This window comes from Archocentrus centrarchus, chromosome 7, assembly GCF_007364275.1.
Source record: "Archocentrus centrarchus isolate MPI-CPG fArcCen1 chromosome 7, fArcCen1, whole genome shotgun sequence".
Lineage (NCBI taxonomy): Eukaryota > Metazoa > Chordata > Actinopteri > Cichliformes > Cichlidae > Archocentrus > Archocentrus centrarchus.
This window is the reverse complement of record NC_044352.1, coordinates 12,507,562-12,529,658: the sequence shown is the minus strand read 5'-3', so window position 1 is coordinate 12,529,658 and position 22,097 is coordinate 12,507,562. Positions and strand designations below refer to the sequence as shown.

The 22,097-nt window shown below is 43.1% G+C and overlaps 1 protein-coding gene across 1 annotated transcript; it reads right to left on the bottom strand.

Annotated features, from left to right (window-relative positions):
* Positions 1–2,106: 2,106 nt before the first annotated feature.
* Positions 2,107–21,176, bottom strand: baz2a (bromodomain adjacent to zinc finger domain, 2A). The gene is made up of 30 exons (XM_030732881.1): positions 21,026–21,176; positions 19,659–19,782; positions 17,535–18,428; positions 14,218–16,350; positions 13,821–14,093; positions 13,375–13,731; positions 13,224–13,284; positions 11,972–12,080; positions 11,729–11,830; positions 11,375–11,597; positions 11,217–11,278; positions 11,065–11,130; positions 10,583–10,975; positions 10,233–10,487; positions 9,910–10,124; positions 9,091–9,165; positions 8,823–8,997; positions 8,680–8,742; positions 8,450–8,594; positions 7,722–8,356; positions 7,274–7,616; positions 6,949–7,104; positions 6,701–6,861; positions 6,099–6,164; positions 5,728–6,011; positions 5,505–5,640; positions 5,205–5,351; positions 4,758–4,987; positions 4,493–4,636; positions 2,107–4,065 (listed from the first exon to the last, which is right to left on the bottom strand). The coding sequence occupies exons 2-30, from the start codon at positions 19,780–19,782 to the stop codon at positions 3,906–3,908; spliced, it is 8,187 nt and encodes a 2,728-aa protein (XP_030588741.1). The 5' UTR covers positions 21,026–21,176; the 3' UTR covers positions 2,107–3,905.
* Positions 21,177–22,097: the final 921 nt, after the last annotated feature.

Here is a 22,097-nt window from a genome sequence, read left to right as displayed (position 1 = left end):
CAGACATGATGCTGGTAGGCTTAGTTTTTTTCTCCTTTACGTGCTACTTGTGAGGTCCCGCTCTGATCACCATGGGGACAAATCCTTTCATGATGCTGTTGCCATAGAGCCTATTGAGATGCTCCGTCTGTGCACTCTTTTCATTTTCACTCTTTGATATCAAACACACACCAGAGCAGACAGAATTTCTCATTTTAGCTCAAAATATTTTTGTTTTTGTTTCGTTTTGTTTTGAATTTAAAATATGTGACTTTTAGTACTTTATCATTTAGAGGGTCTAAATGTTTGGAGTCCACATTGACTTTCCTGACCTTCCAGGCGTCAAAAGCCTTCAAATCTAGCAGACTGAGTCCAGAATGAACTGGTTGATCAGGTGGGGTGGGGGGAGTGCTGGTGTGCCCCATTATGCTGTGGATTACCCCCTCCTCTCCACAGCAACTGTGTAACTGTTATCCCCCCTTTTGTGGGGCTAAGCCCAAATTTGTGGAGCAGGGCGGGTGGAGGGTGCACTGGAACCCGCTGGCGTGGGGAGTTTTCAGCCCCCCCACCCCCCACCCATTGTGCTGACACCGACACAATTTCACATACACACCCACATGTACGCACTCATACAAAGTGCAAGCTAAGGGATTTGGGAGCAAGGGTAAAGGGAAGCGATGCACTAATGGACACCATATATGCATTTTTCAAAAGATTTTTTTAAAGTCTAACTACACGCATATTTTTTGCCTTTAGATGCTTCTCATATTTAGGTGTAGAATATAAGTCTGTGCATAAGTGTTTACTGAACTTGGTTCTCTTCCACTGCAGAGCAGCTGGGCCTGATGGCAGGATGTTTCCAGCAGCATGTGCTTCAGACAGGCCTCTCCAGGGAGCTGCACAGTCCTGCCCAAATACTTAGCCACGCTTTGGCGGTTACAAGCTCGTCTTCACTTTTACATGGCATGTGCTTGTTGTGTGTACACATGTAGGAGGAAAGCAGACTTTACAACATGGCTCTCTCTTTTCAAGAAGTTTGGTGAATCCCCCGGTATTTAAGAACGAATAATATGAACAAGCCTTTCAGCACACATTACAAACACTGGTGTTAATGTTACAGTAAAAGTAACTACAAATGATGAGGCAGAAATGTTTTAACATAACAGATTCCAAATATTTAACCTTGAATTGAATGGCATGCAGTTCACATTGTGTCAGGGAGTCCACAAGGAAATAGTTGTACAGTATAAATCCATGCACTGTACACATGGGAAAATAGAGCAAAAAAAAAAATTAGGAGCAAATTAATTAATTTCTGTAACTTGCTGAACCAGAATACAAGCATATGCAATAGCTGGGCATTACTGGTCCAATAATAAAATCCAATATCCAATGTGCTGCAGTGAAAATGCTTTGCTGATGCCAGAGGTCAGAGAATACCCAGACTGCTTTGAGCTGATAGGAAGGGAAGAGTCCCTCATTACAATCAAGGTATGCAAAGAGCAGCTCTGAACGCTTAACACATCAAACCATGAAGCAGATGGGCTACAACAGCAGCAGACCATACCGGGGGCCACTCCTGTCAGCTAAGAACAGGAAACTGCACTCAAATTGGCTCCGCAGTCACTAGATGTCAATCCAATAGAGCACCTTTGGGATGTGTTGTTCCTGGAGATTCTAATCATGCTGACAAATCTGCAGCAACTGTGTGATGCTATCATATCAATATGCACCAAAATCTCAGAGGAATGTTTCCAGCACCTTGCTGAACCTCTGCCAGAGAATTAAGGCAATTCTAAAGGAAAAAGGGGGCCCAACCAGATCGCAGCGGCCTTCCCAAGCGTTACAGCAAAGAACTGCTCAGAAATGATTTGAAAAACATAAACATGGTTCTTACTCTACCTCCAAAATTCAAAGTTAGTCTTAAAGCTGAAGTTAAATAGCCAAACATATCCACAGATAATGGGTCATTTTTCCAGATTACATGAAATCTAACACTGGGATAAAAATGGAAGCAGCTGAAGGTAATCCAAAATCTGGGGAGACAGGGAGGGACAGAGTACAGAAGGAAGCATCCAGATATAAATTTATGCAGAGAAAGAGCAAAAGAGAAATAGAGAAAATAAATACTTTCTACTAGATGTGGTTCTTTATTCAACTCACAGTACATTCTACAGATGCACACGTGTTACATCACCTTAATACAACAGAGTCTTGTAATACCTCCTCTTAAAAATGATGAATTGGTCCTAAAAATATAAAGGAACAAATTTAAAGTCACCAAAACTGTACATTATTAAAAGTCACTTAACACCACGTTTGGTTTTTGTCTTTTTTTTTTTTTTTTCCTTTTTTGAAAAAAAAAAAAAAAACCCCACTGTCCCTTTAAGTGTAATAGGGAACATCCACGTTTATTTCCTATCAGCGGTGTTGAGTTCAGTGTAAGAAACAAGTTTAAATAAAACCCAGACTGTGGAGTCATCCTGTCACTTTCATAGCACACCAACCATGCCGTGCAACATTGTACATTGGCCCTTGTACAGCACAAAAAAAAAAAACAATTTATATCAATAAAAGGAATGTAAGATTGAAAACCAGGCAGTTATGTGCCCAGCACTTCATTATCAACTCCTTTGCAATTCTAGTCTTTAAAATGAGAGTATTTTAGTCTATTGTAGCCTTTTAGAGGTTTTTTATGTGGTCAGACAAGCTACAAACAGGTGTGTGTGTGTGTGTGTGTGAGATCGCGCGCAAGAGAGAATTCAGTCCTGTCCATCATGACTACAGTGTAAGAGCAAACTTTCATTTTGTTCTCATAAACGGACTATTTAAGAAGTGCTAAAATTACAGTGGCATCCTTTTGGTTGCACACAGTCAGAGACACAGATCAGGTGTAGCTAGCTGAATATTTACTCTTATCAGACAGGAAAGTGAAATAAATAGTCTAAGACTGATTGACCGACTAACCGACCAACACTAAAAATCCTCCAGTTTCAGAAACCAGTGTCTTTCACACAGCAGCAGGAGGTGGGTATGTGTTTGAGACTGTGTGCATGTTTGTGTGTGGTGGTGAAAAGTGTTTATGTGTGCGTGCAAGACTTTAAGTGGAGGTTATACAATGTCTACTCATGACAGTCCAAAAACAGATTCCTTTTAGTTTAACTGGCCTTTTCATAAATCATCTAGACATCTCTATAAGGTAATCTGTACACATTCACTACAAGCTATTGCTATTAAATAATCCCAGCTATTGTAATCTTTATATATATTTATATATAGAATATATAATAAAAAATATATTGAGCAAAAAAATTACTTCTAGGCATAAGACCACATTACATTACATTTCCAATGAACAGGTTAGAAATGGCCCAAGCTCTGAAGAGTTTCGATCCGTTTAGTCGTCGAGTGGCGCTAAGCAGGTCCAGTATCCAGCATGAAAGCTGCAATAGTGTGATCAGTCCCTGGCCTTCAGTGTGAGTCTGAGGGCCAAAATACTCAGGGCCTGAGACCGTGTCATCAGCCCACAGCAGGGCTTGACCGAAGGCCTTGCTACGACATGGGGCTCGTGAAAGGACATGACAGGAGAACACTAACAAAAAGATATGGTGCTGAGGTGAAGATGACGAGACACGGAACAATGGAAGGTGAACAGAGACTCGTTCTTGCTCTCTGTGATGGGGAATGGGTACAAGTTCAAGCCAGTTCAGCTGTGGGCCCTTAGAAAAGATTAGGCCGTAGAGGAAACAATAACAGACAGATAGCCAAAATCTATACATATATATCTATACATGAGAGAATACACACAACTGGAAAGAACTCCAGACAGTCTTAGCAGTAATGGAGAGTGCGCGACTGGGACGGTGAAAGCACCAACAGTCTACAGCCCCACCATTGGGTGGGGTGGGGGGGATCGTCATAGGCTCCTATTTGTCCTTATTTGAGTAGAACTCCGCCCAGCGGCTCTCAAAGAAACGCCTCATTGAATGTCCTGCCATTCCCACCTCCGACGTGTCTTCATTGAAGAGCTCACAGTTGTTGAAGACCAACTGAGCATCTGCAGCAAACTCCTCACAGCTGAGGTACCTGAAATGAGGACGAAGAACAGGGAGGGAAAAAAAAGAGCTTTTAAAAAGGGACGGATTAGCAGGAAATGAAAAATGCATTTTTTGTTTTAGAGTTGCTGTATAGAATTTAACAAGACACTGAAAAAGAGAAAAATCAGCCAAGTGCTGGAGACCAAGAAGGCAACAAAATCAGAAGAAAAAAAAAAAACAAAAAAACACCTGAGAAATAGAAATGATTGAACCATGTCAAGTAAGAGCAGCTTAACTGACACCATCATAAGTAAAAATTTAAAGGCTTGTAGTTTTACATTTTGTTCTGGCATCTTCTTTGCAAGAACAGAAAAATAATAGAGCAAAAGACTTCCATCTTTTTTCAGGCAAACTGCAATGCAGTGAACCCTGAGCTACTGTGCATTAATGAGAAGCGCAGCAGAATCAGCACTTACCCTCCCTGTAACAGTCTTTCTCTCATGGTGAGGAAGTCCATGGGGTTCTTGATGATTCTGCGATAGCCTGGCACTAGTCGGGGATTGACGGGTTCAAGGAACGGCCAGGCATCTGCATGAGCCTCCATCTCCATTAGAATGATCCTGGCAGGAAATTAAATTTAAGCATTAAGAAGGATCCCCTGCAATCTAACTGTCAAAACACTCAGAAGACTTTCAAATCATGTCATGTAGAGTTAGTAAACTGATGGCAGGTAGGACTTACTCGCAGAAGGTGAGGTCAGGTTGGTTGCGTGTTGTCATGCGGCGCCGTTTAGCGCTGCCTCCTTCTCCAGAGTGACGGGAAGATGAGGAAGGTGCCGCCATGTCTTTGTGTCGTGTTGTCATTCCACCACTGCGTCGTGTTATCACCTCATCTTCAGAACTCTCATCTTCATATCTTCTCTTCTTCACCCTGGTGCGCTTTTTGGACAAGTGCACTAAATCGCATTCCTCCTGCAACAAAAGAGCATATCTCTTTTCAGGGAAACACTCTTACAAACTGGCTCCAGGTCTTGCTCAGAATCAATTTATTGTCATTATATGTCAAACATATAACGAAATGGCGTTCCAGAACACCCATCCAAGAGAGATAAGTGTCTGCGGCCTTGCAGCCATCAGAGGCGCTGCCGTTACTCAATATAAAGTCAAGAATCACAGGAGGGGTTCTGACCTTAGCGACACAAGTGGGACAAAACCAGTCTCCCTCTGGCACCTGGGTAATTTTGGGCCTCAAGCAGTACATGTGGCAGCCCCGATCACAGCTGTCACACAGCAGCAGGCACTCATCATTGTCTCCCTTCTTGCAAACCTGGCATGTCTTTAAAAAGAGAGCGATTACAGAGAAGGCTCACAATCACAAATCTGACATTTCTGTTGATATTTTGTGTCCTGTATTTGTCCATAAAAGTACTAGGGCTCAAGAAGAATCTAGTGAAATTAAATCCAACTAGGGACTTGTAAGATTCCTTACCACTTTAGTCACAGATCTCTCCCAAGCAATGGCCTTTTCCAACTGAAGTAAACACAGACAGAGCTGGGGAGCACTACGGCAGCGGTCTAAAGCCTGACGCCATGTCCGCAGTCGAGAAGTGATTTCGCTTTCCAGACTGGAACAAATGAAAATTAGTAAAAAACAAGCTTACCATATGAAAAACTAGAACACACTTAGCCCATTTCCAGGCTGTTCTTCTCACCTAATGACATCCATGGGATGCTCCTCTCCAGGTGTAGGGGTGAGAGGAGCGAGGCGCATCACTTCAGCGGGGTTCCAGAGCGGCTCCTTCAGGTAGCGTCTCTCGATGTTTCGCTCAAGGTTGGCCAGTCGCAGCACGGCCAGGTCCAGCGGGTGTGTGGCAATTCGAGGCAAGCCAGACCACTCCTTCTTGGTTCGCACAATCCAGTCATCACGTGGGTCGGTATCATGTTCGTAGTATTGGAGGTCATCACGTGTGGAGTCTGGATCTGGGATTGTGTAGGGCTTAAAGGAGACAAAGATGAGAGGGATTTAAGTATCAGTAAGCGAAAGAACTTTGTGAGCGAAGGAAATTTGTGTTTTAATGGTTACCTGAAATTCTGCCATCGGTGTCTCTGTGTTTGTTTCAGCATCATTCATAGCGCTCTGAGGAGGTGCCTTAAAAAATAAATAAAATAAAATAAAAATTCAAATAAAATTAGTTTAACCTTATACGTCCAAATGTGTCGAACGCGACACAGCGTACTTCAAAAGTGCCGCCGTTCATGGACTTCCGGCAGCAAATACCATAACACCCCTATATGACTGTGAAGTGCAACTTCTGAGCTTTCAGGAACCATTTGAATTTTTCCGATAGGACAAACTGTTGCAGAGTTACGGTAAAGACATAGTGTATCAGCGCCGAGTCAGCTGATCAAAGGAACTTTGATCAGCTGACTCGGCGCTGATACACTATGTCTTAATCAGCTGTTTTTTGACTATTAATGGCAGGGAACTGGCGCTTCAGCAGTCATCACCTGGCATTAAAGGCTTAATTACTTCAAAAATCTACAAGTGCATTTATTGTCACTTGTCATTTTCCTTGTGCAAATATTTCCTGCTTTAATTTTATTTGAATCACAATCCATTTCTATTTAAAGCTTTAAGAATACTGAAAGGTTCTGTTTCATTTAGTTTTATTTGTGATTTTGTACCTTCAAATGGAGATCAGCAGCAATGACCCGCTGTTCCAGGTCCTCCACCCACTGTAGAGCACTGAGATCCGTCTCCATTGCTTTCTCCTGCACTTGCCAGGGCTGCTGCAGAGCCTCCAGCAGTGCATCCTTCTCCTCTACCTTCAACTCAAATATTGGGTCTAATTGCATGAGAAAATTTGTAATGAGAACAAATATGAAACAATTATAGACAAACTCATAATGATCCAGTTATTAACAACATTCACCGGTGATTGGTTTGGTGCACATCTCAGCCAGGCTCTCCATGTGTTTGGCTAAATGCTTATGGAGCACCTTCTCCCTGATGCCCCTTGGATGGAGGGCCTGCAAGGTGCTATACAGTTCCTCTGGAGTATTGATCCACCACCAGCCACGCACCATTGCTGGAGGGGAAAGAAAACAAACAAACAAAAACATTATTCTGAAAGTTACACTGTACATTAAACACATGAATAAAGAAAACAAACACACCTGGAAAACAGGAAGGCCATAAAATTCTGCCTGCATATTCAAATCAATTTAAAGGAAAAACAGATCCATCTTAGTACTTACATGCTGGTATAGGCTTGACCACCAGCTGTGTGAAGTACTGCTGTTCAAGCTCCTGGAAAACTGAGTTTGGTGGGCGTCCGCGGCGTTTCGCTGCAGCTCCACGAGGCCCTCTGCGGGCGGGACTACTGCCTCTGCTGCCTCTTCTTCGCCTGCGACCTGGTCTGGCAGGTGTGGCAGGAGTAGTTGGAACTGGGGGGTTTGGAGTTGGAAGAAGGTGAGGGTTTGTTGGTGGAGAACTGGCAGGGACAGCACAAGCAGGGTCCATAGGGGGAATGTCCTGTGGTGCTAGTGCTGCTGGAGTCACAGGGTTAGCAGGAGTTAGGCAAGGCAAGAGTGGGTCCGGCTGAGGAGGAGGAGGAGGAAATTATTATTTACTTCCACATTATACAGACTATGCATTACTGTAACATTAATATACATATTTATTGTTATTATTCTGGTGGCAAACCTGCACGAGTGGAGCAGCAAGTGCAGGCAGAGCACTTGGGATCTGGGGGAGGAGTTTAGGCGGTGAGCTGGGTGAGGTGGGCACCTGGGGCTCAGTCAAAGAGTTATCATCACATGGTTGTTTGGGAAGCAGGTTGAACCACTGTCCCTGCTTTTCTGCCATCTCCTTAACACTCTCCTCTGGTCGATTACCTTCTGGAGCTTCCACTGCTGATGAGCATGTGCCATTCATCACTGCTTCTTGTGACTGGCTGAGCCAGCTCTGGAAAGCCGCTTGTGTGAGGTCTTGTATGCCACTATTTGGTGATCCTGGCCTTTCTTCACCCCGGGACCTGATGCTACTTCTACGCCGGCGGCGGATTTTTGCTGTGCGGAGGTGAAGCTCAACTTCAGGTTTGATTTTTCGAGGGCGTCCACGTCCTCTTGGCCTGCTCATGAGAGATGCAGTGCCTGGAAGGGGGTCCTCCTCCTCCGCAGAGAAAGTTTGGGTCTGGCCTATGGTGGCAGAAGATGGAGGTGAAGGTAGAGTAGGAGGAGGAGTGGTTGGCATGGGAGTTTCCTCAACTTTGGGCTCCCTTTTGGGCTCTTTTTTAAGGAAGGTGACAGGCACCTCTGCTATAAGGACTTCTGCAGAAGCTGCAAGATAGAATAGTAAGGAAAAGTTAATGTGAAGCTCAACAAGCCAAAGGTTTGTAAAGTCTAAAAATTTAGATTTCCTCTCAGACTCACTCAGCAGCTCTTCAGGACCCTCGACAAGAACTCCTCCAAGGTGAGGTAGGGCCAAGTATCTGCGCCGGTAACGGTCCTGCCCCAGCAATATGGCCCGCATGGAATGAGATGACTGTAGCAGCTTTTTACGGAAAAACACTTGGCGCTGTGGAGGATTAAGGCCAAAGAAATATTTAATATTAAGTAACAAAGATGTATACAGCACTGTGCCTATGTTATATCAGGTTTACCTTGGTTAGCTTATCTATCTGCCTTTCAAGCTCTGGAATGCTAGCATTGGTAGGGCTTTCACTCTGTAGCAAAGGAGGAGTTAAATTAGTTTCAAACATACAAGTGATCTTGTTGTAGCTTAAACAGTATAGCTGAAACATACATCACTGAGTTTAGGTTCTTCCTTGCGTGCACGCCGGTTTCCTCTTTCAAGGATTAGACCACTCTCCTCAAGGCTGAGGTTCTCCTCCTCAGCTACTCTGGCACTGCGCCTCCTCTCTTCAAAACACAGCTCTTCCTCCGAGCGTCCTGTACGACGCGCTAGCACCGCCTTCAGTCTGGCAGGGGGAAGACAATCAAGACCAAAATATCATAAGGCTTTGTTATGTAGCAGAACTGAGAAATCACTGTATTTAAAAACATGATCTTACTTGCGGAGTTTCCCCTCAATGATCCACTTGTTCTTCCTGTAGGCTGTCATGTTTTCCACTGTGTTGTCAATATCACTGTAATTAAAAAAAAAAAAACAAAGTAAGATCAATGTTTCAGTTAAAATTCTCATTAGCCTCTTTCCCACCAACAGGGTTCCGGAGCCGGAGCCATGAATTGAACCATTAGGCGGGTTTTCCACCGCCGAAACACTCGGTGCTCGGCCGAAAAACGGGTTCAATTCCGGCCCTGCAAACTAGCTGGTCTGAAACCAGGAACCCGTGCCGAAAGCGGCAGAGGGGCATGACTCTGCCGTCTCAACATCAAGTTTTCTACCATATTACATGTGTATTACATGAGAAAGGCGAAGCGATTTTCACGGCTGTGAATTAGGTTGGGCTCTAAGGCTGAACTTGCTGCTTTATATCAGTTCATATCACAGATAAAAAGGACACAAAGTGCGTACATGTCGTCTTGCTCTAATCGCTGTCTGTGTTTACCTCTGTGCTGCACACAGATGCTGCAGTAGTTTGGTTTGGACCGTAAAACGTATTTGCAGCACAAGAAAGGAGAGCGTGTTCTCCCACGTTTGTGCGCTTCAGCTTCCGTGTCCAGACGAGGACCCGCCCACACTCATACGTAAAGGAGCAGTTCACAGAAACGCGGTGGGAACGCGAGCCCATTCTTAAGCGTTTCGCCGGTTCATTGGGATCGGCACAGGAACTTGCTCCGGCTCCGGAACCTCGGCGGTGGGAAAGTAGCAATTGAGCAGTCTTGAAACAAAAAAAAATTTTTTTTTTTAAAAATCATCTTGGACATACCTAGTCACAATGTTGCTGCTGTTAAGCTCTTCCACAAGGAAACCCAGGATGGCTGCCTTGGTGTCAGGAGGCAGGGCGTGAAAGGGTTTGGTCCTCAGTATGTTGCACACTTCTGTTTCATAGCCATGAGATTCCAAAAAGATGCGAAGTACTTCTGAAACTGTGCTGCGGGTCAGCTCCAACTCAACCAGCTTTTCTCCAAGGATCTTTACTGACTGAAGATTGGAGAATTAGGAAATTAGACAAAATACAGATTAACAAGTTTTACAATCACTTGATGAATTTTATAGATAAGCAGAATGCTTGAAGTGTATCATACTCACCTGATAGTACGATGGTAGGCCTGGATCATGTAGTGCAGCCTCCACCAGCTTAATCAGTAGATCCTGCAGCTCTCCTTGGCTGTCACCCAGGCCCAAGAGACCTTCCTGCAGGGTAGAAAGGCTGGGAATGTCCTTGGGTATATTGAGACCAATCACCTTTCCATAACCCTGTAAGAACTCTACCACAGCCAGACAGTGTGCAAAAGCTGTTCCAGAAAGAACCACACCAGGAATACGGGACAGCTCTGGCAGGGGCTGGTGGAAACAAAGTTCAAAGGTCATGATCGTGACAAAACTGGAATCGGTTTTGGCTCAGAAAACAAATAAATTGGGTTTAAATGAAAACTCACTTTGTGATCAGTGAGACACATATCCTCTGTGGGCTTCTTCAACTCTTCAGCTATTAACTGCTGCCTCTTCCTCTCTTCCATTCGTCGCTGGGCCTGTGCTCTCCGCTCTGCTGCCCTCTTAGCAGCCAGAACAGCCTGAGCTGCAGCCTCTGCCTCCGCTTGAGCTTTAGCCAGGGCCTTGGCTTTACTCCGAGCACCTAGCACCCTCTTACCCGGGCCTAACTTGTCCATGTCCGTCTGCTGAATTGGTGGGGTGACCTCAACCTTGACAGACCTCCTGCGGCCAGGATGCTTGGGCTCTGCAGCAGATTCTGATGCTGGCTGTGTAACCTGTGGGGCTGATGGGTTGGTTGGTTCAGCCTTCACTTCTAGGTGCTGGACTTCTTGCTCAAGCTGAAAATTAAAAGGGAAATGATGAACAGGTGGAGGTGATAAAGACGTGGTGCTGAGGACATGATTTTTAAGTTTTTTTTTTCCTTTACCTTGGCTCTCTTTTTTTCCTCTTTCATTTTCTTAATCTTTGCATCCTCCCTTCTCTTCATTCGTGCCTAAAAATAAACAGCACAAACAAAATCAGGATGAGATGTGAACAGTATAAAACAGATCAACATTTGATCAAATCTTGATTACATACCTTTCTTTTCATTTTCTTTTTGATTTTTGCTAGTTTCTCCTTTTCCTCCTCTGTGAGAGCTTCTATTTTTAAACAAAGGGAATGCAAAGAATTAGCCACAGTAGGTGGGTTGAGTTTGCCTAACAAGCAAAGCCATTACACCCAACTTCTTCTCTTACCCTTGGCTTCAAGTCGCTTCAGCAGCTTAGCATCAACTTTGCTAAGGAAATCAATCATCTTGGGTTTGGGAGGTCTACCGGGGCGACGGACCTGTCCTCCCTTCAGCCCACGAACCCTGCGAGGTTTTTCTTTATCAGGGTTTGGAGGTCGACCACGCCGACCAGTGATGGCCATGATCATAGAAGGAACTTCCTCATTAGCTAGAAGGACCCACTTCATACCCTGTAAAACAGAAAAAGCAGACTTTCCAAAAATGTTTTCTATATATTTATGATACATTTGCAATAGCTGGAGTTTAACCATTAATGATTTAAATTCATTTGTAATAGTCAAAAATGTAAAAATGCACAGACCTCTGGAGTTTCTCTCTCTTCATAAAAGTCTCCAACAGGCATGCGTGGGCTGAAACTGAAGTGTTCTCGTGTGACCACACTATCTGTGTGTTTCTTCAAGTACTGGATGATGTAATGATGACATGGCCAGAGAAGCACGAGACAAAAATGACAATTTTAACATAAGACAATAAGTTATAAGACACTGGTTTTAAAAGTTTCAGAGAACCTTTTAATGTTCATTTTTAACTGAGGAAAATTCACCTTGACGATTTCTGGAAACTGCTTCATCCTCCTTCCACAAGGAGTGTAGTACCAAGTTTCACCCTTCATCCGGTTCTCCACCTTCCTCACACGAATCTCCCTCTTCCAGCTACAGTTAAAACAGATTGCCGTTACAATGTTGACAAGTACCAATGCAATACTCCCACAGAATCCCTGTCTCTCTCTCTGTCCCCCCCAAAACAGTCCCAGTACCAGTCTATTTATTATTATTTATTACTGTCACCAACCACTGTCCTCTCCGCACATATCACCATCCTTTGTACAGTGCCCCATAATTTATAATATATACACCTCTATACTTTTTACTTTCTACTTCTTATTGTATATAGTTTCAACAGTTTTGATATTCTGCCATTGAGATTTTTAATTTCTCTATTGTCTATTTATATATTGTTTTTTAATTTCTGTATTTTTGTCCTCTAAACTTTCTAACTCTTATTGTATATAGTTTCAACAGTTGTTTTGATATTCTGCCATTGAGATTTTTAACTTCTATATTGTCTATTTCTATATCGCTTTTAATTTCTATATTTTTGTTCTATATCTTATACTTATTGCTCTATTTTTATACTTGGTTAGTCAACGAGAGAGCCCTGCGCAAAAAACAAAAAAAAATTCCAATGTGCCTAGACCTTGGTTAATGCACAAATGGCAAATAAAAAACCTTGAATCCTTGAATATCATTCTTTCATATCATATTCTTTTAATTGTTGTCAACAAGCCCCGTTACAAGAATATTTAAACAATGAATTTATCGTACTAAAGTTCCAGATACAAGTCTGACTTTGCTTATTTGTTTGAGCCATGGAGGTTTTTGTCACAATGTTGCACTGGGGAGCATGCGCCTTCATCATAAAAACTATGGGCATTACTGTTTGTTTAGAAACAGAATGACAGGCTAATAAATTACCACTTTTATTTCACAACTTGGTGAGTATGGACCAAAATTCACTGAGAAATTTACAGTGTTATGAAGAAGTTTTCATAATAACTTAGCTTGACATCAGTTATTACACCTTCAGCAAAGAGTGATTTTTATTGCAGTTTAGTTAAAAAAAAAAAGTCCACATCCACTGATACATGGCACCTTCAGTTATGCCCACCAAATTCAAACAACTGTTTTTTTTATGTGCATATTTAACTGTGTTGACTTCAGAATTTGTTTATGTCAAAAGTTCTGATTGGATTTGTCTAATTTAAAACCTCAATAAAGAGTGAAAGTGCACTTTACCCGTGCAGGAGTGGGAACTGGACCTGCTCCTCTGTTGCAACCCTTCTTCTGTTAGATTCACCTGTTCCGAAAAAAACCACATGCAACCAGGATTACAATCAAACTCTTAAATGGTGATTGTAAGCTTTCACTTCATTTCCCATTTCATTACCTGCAGTGGAGCTGTCGTCATCTACATCATCAGCAGCTGTTTCAGCATCTTGTTTCTTATGCCCCTCTTGGTCTTGTTTCTTGACTCCCTTCATCTTCCTGGATTTATCGACTGCTGTGCTGACAGATGAAGCATTGGCCAGCACAGCATCAATCGTGGCTGTTATTGGATCAACCTCTTCTACGGAAGGCCCAGCCTCCCCAGATATACCCGATGATTCTTGTGTATCGACCTTCAAAGACTTCTTCCTCTTTCTGCCCTTAGCTGGCTCTACACTAGTCCCTCCCTGTTCATTAGTCTTCATCTTCTCCACCTTTGGGGTTCGACCCCGTGGCTTCAGCTGGACCTCCTCTGGAGCTTAACACAAAAGGGAAAACATTATGTTAAAGTAAAATCTAATACTCTGTTAGAGCAGCATTCTGTTGGAAGTCAGACTGTTAAAATACCTGCAGGTTTAATCCATATTGCCTTTGTAGTGCGAGGTTTGCGTGGTTTCCCTGGGGTTTTCAGATGTCCTCCGGCAGCTGACAAAGTCTGATCAGTTACTTGTTGGAGTGGGTGTACAGCAGGGCTCTGTGCTGGGGTACTGAAAGCAATGAAGTTCTCATCTCTCATCTTGAAACTTGGTGGTGTCATTGTGTCATCAGCAGTTTTAATATTAATGCCTCCAGATGAGTCTGGTGTATCATGTCCTCTGGGATCCCAGCCTGCTTCAGGTTCTGAGGATGAACAGAGTTTAAGACTAAGTAACTGCTATAAAGAAAAATATACCCTAGTTTTTAAACTGATAACTGTCAAATTATTCCATGTTAGTTTCAATGATCAGAAACAAAATAAATGTACCTTGCTGAGGTGACACAAATGAGTGCAAGTTGGACACACCACTCGAGTCAACAGGAGGCTCTTCAGTCTGAGAGGTGTTGTCTAGAGAAGACTCTAGCACAGATTCTCCTGTAATTTCGCAGCTGTTCCTGGTTTCTTCTGCTTCTGAGATTTCCCCTTCCCTAGTGGAGTCTAATGTGTTGTCTCTGGAGTCCTCCACAGAAAAGCTGCTATCTGCAGAGGTGTCAAATGTACTAGATGGTTCCTCTTCAGCATGGGAAGTGTTGTCAAACTGAGAAGTGCCCTGTTTCAGGTGAAAGCTGTTGTCAAAATGAGTTGAGTCATCTATGTATGAACTATCACCACCTAAAAGAGAGGTCTTTTCTAAGGTAGAGCAGACACTGATTCTAGAGGGAGTGTCGCATGTTGAATTGCCATCATATTGGGAGGCTGGATGTGAAGAGTTAGCAAAGCTTGTCCTATTAAGCTGTGGAGACTTTCTGAGAGGAGTCTGCTCTATGGTACAGTCCTCTGCCCCCCAGACAACACTGCTTGGCATGTGGTGATTTTCAGAATCTGTTTGTCCATTCTTGGGCTTTTGATCAGGATCAACTGTGGTTTGTAAAGGTTTTCCGGGAAGCTCAGAGAGGGATTTGGGTGGATGACTGTCAGATTTATGACCCTCAGTTGCTTCCACCTGTGACATCCTTACCAGGCCTGAATCAACCTGAGGGAGGTGTTCCTCTAATTTTTCATTTATTTTATCAGCCAGTGCTTTCCTATCCTCACAATGGCCATGGTGCTCAGACTTGTAAGGTGACTGCTTAAGCACACAAGGAGTGGCGTTAGGAGGATGCCGCTCAAAGTCAGAACTTTGGACCAATCCAGAAGATGTACCTATTGCAGGAGGCACAGACACCAAGGCAGGAGGGCTGGGCAAGGGTGCAGTCCTGGAGGCTTGAGTGGTTAGAAGAGGTAGGGTAGACAGAGGTCTGACTGTAGGACTTACACGATCTGTGAGAGATGGCAAATTCATGCCCCCTGGTGGTGATGATGCTGCAGAAGCAATGGAAAGACCCGCGTCAACAGCTTGAGGAGTGTATTTCTGACCCTGTGGTGTGGATGCTGGTTCACCAGGTTTACTGCCAAGTGACGGAGTTTTTGCCACTGATGAGGGGGATACAGATGTTACTGAGCAAGGGCCAGGAGGTGTTAAGGTTGAAGGTCCAAATAAAGACATCTGAGATGGAGCTAAACCACAAGATGAGGAATTGGCACCCACGGAGTCAGAAATCAATTTTGGGGGTCCAGGCTTTTCATGCTGGCCTCCAGGCGTATCAGAGAAACGTGGAAGCATTGAAGGTGGCTTGGACTCTTGAACCACCTGCCTCTCAAGCAATGAGTTGGGTGCAGAGTAAGAAGACACAGACACTAGGGCAGGAGAAGACTGTTGTACAGGAAGTCCAGAAGCTGTAGGAGGCTTTTGATGAAACACAGACTCCAGTGAAGAAGAGACTGGAGACCCTGAAGAAACAGCTGCACATCTAGACAAACTATCAGTTGAAGGAAGGGGTGTAGACAGCTTTGAAGGTGATACAGGAAGTGATGAGGGGGAAGAGGATTCCACTGACAGATGCTTGGATCCTGCAGGAGATAAATCACTCACAGCAGGAGGGGGAGGCCTGATGCCTTGCACCATCAGGGGAGGAGAAGAGAGTCTGGGAGCAGGTATTGGAGATGGGGCAAAGGACACACAGGGAGGTGTTGAGATTTGTGGCGAAGTAGATTCTACATCAGGGGATGAAACTATAGTGGGTCCAGGTAGAGATGTAGGAGATCCAGAGAAAGCAGGAGCTGCAGACACCTGAGGTGGTGTTGAGGACTTTGTTAAAGAAACAGATGCATTTGATGTAGCCACAGAGAGCTGAGACTGAGAAGGTGGGTTAACAGAAGGATCTCGAACTGGGGAAGACATTTCTGGGCGCTGAGTGGCTGGCTGTTCAGAATGCTGACTATAATCACTCAGAGGACCCACATGAGCAGCAGGAGATTTGGACTGGTGACTATCAGTCTTGGGTAGCCTCTGGGCAACAGGTGACCTATCGCTGCCGTTATAGCTTGTGTCTACCTCCCTGACAGTTTCCCTCGTATGCCCTAAAAGAGAAGGGAAAAACAAACAAAAAAATACAATTGTTAATACTATGATAAACTGCGAGACTTTTGTACACTGAAACACATGGCTGTCATTCTCAAAATGAACACAGATGCTGTAATTGTAAAAAATAATATGATATTTTAAACCAGACATTAGGTGCCCTTAGCAAAGCATCTCTGTAACAAATAATTCAGCACATAGTCAAACATTGGCACCTGCTGGTTACATAATGGCACTGTCTCCACTAATAAGCAATGCCAATGGGATGGACCCAATACTGGTAAAAAATACTGGTTCTTATATAGAGCTTTTCTACTCTACATGAGCACTCAAAGCGCTTTATACAGCATGTCCCATTCACCCATTCTCACACACACACACACACACTCATACAAGCACTTTCCACATCTAAGTGCTCTCTATCTAAGATTCACACACACAATCACACTCTGATGAACACATCAGGAGCAACTCTGGGTTCACTATCTTGCCCAAGAATACTTAGGCATGCAGTCTGGCTCAAACCACCAACCTTCCAATTAGTAGATGACCTGCTCTACCTCCGGAGCCACAGCCACGCCATACTGGACACTCATGTATAATTAGGATTGCAAATAATTTATTTGTTACCATGAATTAAACTGCTGATCATTTTAATTATTATTTTCACTATAACAGAGTGAAATCCATCACATTATTAAATTAAAAGGTGACCCATTAATTTCTCTCATTTTGTCTAATTTGGCTCTCTGATTACAAAAATAAAATAAAATTTAAGACAAAACAGTAGCTGTTTCTTCTGGTCAAGTAATCAATTCACCTCCAGCAACTAATGAACTAGTAATTAGTCAATGAACTTCAAACCTGTTAGGCCTGTCAGCTGTTTCAGATTTAACATTTTTATTTTAAACAAATATATTAAACCATCACAGCATGGAAGTGCCACATTCTAGAATGATTATCAGCTATCACTATGTCAAATCAAAGGCGCCACAGAGAAATAAGACTAAATGACTTGCACCAGTCAACTGATAGCATTAAAATAAGGACATGAACTATACAGAGAAGAGTTTGAATAAATGGGGAAAATCAAAGAAATGTAGAACTAATTCCAGGCACAAAGGTAATATTTTATCTTTATAAAAAAAAAATGGAGACACACAAAAACATGTTTAGGGGTCACCTTGCATCGGAGAGGAGATTCCCACACTGCTAGAGTGGGGGCTTCGTTCCCTGCTGTGGCCCTTGGGAGATCCACTATCCTGTACAGCTGATGGTGACATCAGTTGTGCTGAGGACATCCCCACAGGCAGAGGGCTGCTGGTGCTCCCTCTGCCTAAGCTGTGGTGCTGCGGGCTGCCACGTGGAGGAGTGAAATTCTGAGCAGCTGGGGGCATCATCTGAGCCTGGCCTTGTGGTTGAGTTTGCTGTGGTGGTGGCTGCTGCTGCTGGGGTGAAGACAGGGACGGGTGCTGGGGCTGATGCTGGTAGTACGGCATCCCATTCGGCATGATGCCGTAATGCTGTGGCTGCTGGTGCTGCTGGTGACGATGGTGTGTGTGAGGGTGGGAGGAATGGAAGTGTTGTGATGTCTGATGAGGGGGTGCCTGTAAGGACTGCTGCTGGTGATGCTGTTGTGGTGTAATCCCAGGATGTGCTTGACTCTGGTAGGTCCCATACATGCCATGGGAATTATAACTCATCTGCTGTGGTCCAGGGTTACTCCTGTTCCAGTACTGATTCCCTGTGAGAGGGATGTTCGCCGGGCCTGCCACAGGGGGCTGATGGGAGCTTTCAATCCCCCCATTCAGCTGGTACTGTCCATGACCCTGGAAGTGGTGCTGTGACTGAGGCTGAATCATCCCAGGTGTAGACTGCTTCTGATGCATCCCATGCCCAGGAGAGTTACCCATAGCTGGGCTATACTGAGGATGCCCTCCCCACAAGTAGTCATAGCCCACACTGCTCTGGTGGTGGTTGCTCAAGTGTGGATAAGGAGCCGATGGTGGGTGGGAACCAGGCACACTGGATCCGAGTACAGTAGTGACGCCATTCACATTCATTTCGCCATTCAAATCTGTTACACAGAAATACAAGTTGAAAAAAGTTGCAGTGGTAAAAATTTGTCACTGAGTCAGTGAGATCTGGGACCTGTACTACAAAGCAATTTCAACATACCCAGGACTTCATTTCCTTTTCTGGCTTCAGACTTATCCAATCAGGCAAGTGGTCAGATGTAGGTGGTTACTAACTTGATAAGTCAACCCAGGGTTTCCCAATCTAACCATGAGTGCATTTACATAAAAGGGGTGGCGATGGTAGCATTCATGTACAGGCCTACTGGCAGCTGAGCAACTGATGTTAGAAAGAAAAACTGTAATATTGGAAACTTACATATTTAAAACCACTGACAGCTTTAACCCACAGTATAAGGTGAAAGCATAAGTGTGTTAGAGATAAAGGATGGTATTAAAAACACTGTATGAGCATGTGTGCACTTTAAGTACGACAGCAAAAAAGCGCCAATATATTTAAAAACATCTGGACTATTGAAAGCAAGCCTGGAAAGCCAGAAAAAATTCTGTGCAAGTTACCAGGCTTATCAATATTACAGTTCTGTCATTACACGTGGAAGAATCTGACTTATGACTGTATATTCCATTAAATTAATGTTTAGATGTGATTAAGACACTTTAAGCTTTACTCTTTCAAATGCAACACCAGTGATTAAAAAGTGTTTTAAGAGAAAGTAAAGAACAAACACAAAAAAATGAAAACCGGTCAGGGTGCTTAGCCTACTTGCAAATTTTTTTTTTCTCCAAATGTCAGCAAGCACATATCTTAGGTGCTTTGTTTGAGTATCATATCACTATATTAAGGCTTACAGAACAATAAACCTGCACCAAATGGGGGTGGGGGGACTGTGTTTTTTGATTGATGTTCATCAGATAAAGACTAAAATTTCAGACAGACAGTCTCTAAAACCTGTAGATCCTCCTATACTACCTGCCTATGGGCTGTTCCAGAAGAAGACAGACTTTTTTCCCTTGGAAAACTGATTGGTCTGTAGGTGGTGATTTCATGCCTGTTGATCTCTTATCATGAACATAAACTTCTCCACCATAAGTTACCATGGTGATGTACCCAGGCAAGAAGTGAACCACCTTCATACCAATGAAAACCCAGGGTTAACCCTGAAATTACCCCAGTGAGACCCTAATCCTGCTCCGTAGTACAGGCCTCTGGCTAAACGCACACCCACTTTTACATCAAGTCTCATTTTATTCTACTGTGCAAAAATACTCACTCTTCCCCTGCTGAGGAAAACTCATGGAGGACCCGTTAGTATAAAGAGAATCCCCTGAGGAGAGTTTCAGTCCTGAGTTTGCTGAGGAGTGAGTGCCATAGTTGAAATGATTATTTGAGTCCATCTGAAAAAGAAAAAATTAAATAATTAAATACATTCATTCAGTTTAATACCTAATGTTAATCTACATTTTGATGTGTGGAAGCGGTGCGGTTCCTGAGTAAGGGTTAGTTGCGTGAGGATTTGCATCACTAAATGGCTCACAAACGCATTATTTAATTCATTTTCGCTTCTTTTCGTGCACTTTTGAAGGCAGTCGACGCTACGTAATGCGTGCCATTTCCTCCACGAAATGTCTATCCTCGGTGATTCTGGCAGCTGCGGCTTGTGACAGGCAGCACCATTTCGCTCCAACAACAACCGTCAAAATGTCGCAGCCAGCAACAGCAGATGCCAGGCCCTAGCGAGTGTAATGGACAAACGGGATATTACGATAGAAGCTTATCATTACCGCTGATGAGGCGCTGCTGCTGCTAACACGAGCTCAGGCTCTTCAGGTTCTCAGTGATAAATGTACGACCCAGACACAAACAGTCTCAAGACCCGGCGGCCTCGGCACAATAACAATGGGAGCAATAATATTTCACACTGTGAGGCCTGGAGAATTGCTTTCCACGCCACTCTCCGATTAACAGCTCCCTGCAATGCATAAATAGCCCTCCAGGATACTTGATTTCCTAATTCAGTAAGGCCGTTGCAATAGCAGGCGCTAGCTTATCGCGCTAGCTGCGCTCTCAAATGAACAAACCCTCATTTATACAACTGGGGGTCAACTGCGCTAACCACTGATGCTGTTAGATAGAAGTTCAACTCTTCAAGAAGCCCTTCAAAGTGTTTATTTTAACCTGAAAGCCCGTGCAAAAACCCACCCCGCTTCAGCCCCAAGGTTATTTAGCTAAATCATCACAAAAGAGCCTAGCTAACAGACGCTAGCTACGTAGCTAACTTAATAGCATTCTTTACGTTTATCCAGAGCAAGCGTTGCGATGTTAGCTCATAGCCGGGTAGCAGGTACCGTAACCACGCTGTGTTGGATCCATGATGCCCATCAGCGATAGAGAGCTTCGCGAATGAAATAAATATCCACCGGTCTGCCGGTAATGACCAACATTAACTCCCTCATCAGCCTCGCTAGTTAACAGATGGAGGCGTGCTCCCCTTTTGTTCACGGGCTAACGTTAGCTAGCAGCCAGATGAAGTTACATTGTTTACGCTGCGAGCACAGACAATTTTCACAGAGCATCACGATCCTCCCACACTTCCACCTTCCAAAGTTTCCCCGATATTTCTCTAAAAGCGGCTCCGACCTTTCAGTCCTCGGGTCCCGAAGGCGCAGGTGTCTCTAAACCTTCTTCTTAACGGATGTGCGCGTGAAGATGGCAAGGCGATAAATAATAAACAACTATTCCCCTAACCTTTGGGTTTTAAATTAGCAAACATGGCTGGTGTGGTCCGGTGCAGCCATGATCACAGAACAGAGCGAACAGGAGCAAATGTCCCAACAATAACTACGCATGCATCCGGTTACATTTCTTCACCAAATTTCACAAGATAAATAAATAAATAATAATAATAAAATTAAATTAAAAAACAAACAAACAAAACAAACAAAAAACCCTATAATAAAAATTATATACACAAACAGATGAAAATAATTACTTACCAATCAAAGTATTATTATTTAGTACTAATTATAGGGACTCTACAACAGTATCTGCTCTTATAAGTCAAAGAATCACCACCCAAATGTACGTAAAACACGTAAAGTAGTTCATCTTTATTATGAAGAATTATAATAATTTTATTGCATTATTATTACAGGTGCGTAATTGAGAGCAGCATTAAAAAGTCATAGTTAAAATGAGAAAAAGTTAATTTACTAAATAACTGATGGTAAATGACATTTTTTAATTCATTCTAGTTGATTTTGTGATGCTGTTGACGTTTTTATTTATTTTCCTATTTTATTATTATTTTATTTAGTGTTTAATATGTATATTGTTATATATATTATTATCATCATTATTATTATCGTGTGTTTGTGATGTGTCATATAATGCGTCCGCGATGTCCACTGTGAACATAAGCAGATCTTTATGATTTCTTTATAGTGCTCTTAATTCTGGTACTTCTTGCATGCACAGTATGGTGGTCCTAATTCATGTGTTCGAGTGAAATAAAAATCAATCAGTAACTTCATTTATTGTTATTTAATGTTATTATTACAGTGTCATTAACCAAAGTCTTCTCTAAGAACGTTTCACCAGTCATCTTGAAACACCTTCAGGTATTTACTTGGACAGTTATTTAAAGCTTCTAAAATAACATTCATTTGAAGAAGAAAAAAGATCCGAAGATGTTTGAGTTTCGTAAAGTTTT

What these genes read in the sequence shown, in the direction of transcription:
- baz2a (XM_030732881.1), bottom strand. Translation starts at nt 19,782, where the DNA reads ATGGACTCAAATAATCATTTCAACTATGGCACTCACTCCTCAGCAAAC. An exon ending in CATCCCATGGATGTCATTAG is followed by an intron (nt 5,641 to 5,727) that starts GTGAGAAGAACA and finishes CATTTGTTCCAG; the next exon opens with TCTGGAAAGCGAAATCACTT. An exon ending in CCTGACCTCACCTTCTGCGA is followed by an intron (nt 4,637 to 4,757) that starts GTAAGTCCTACC and finishes ATTTCCTGCCAG; the next exon opens with GATCATTCTAATGGAGATGG.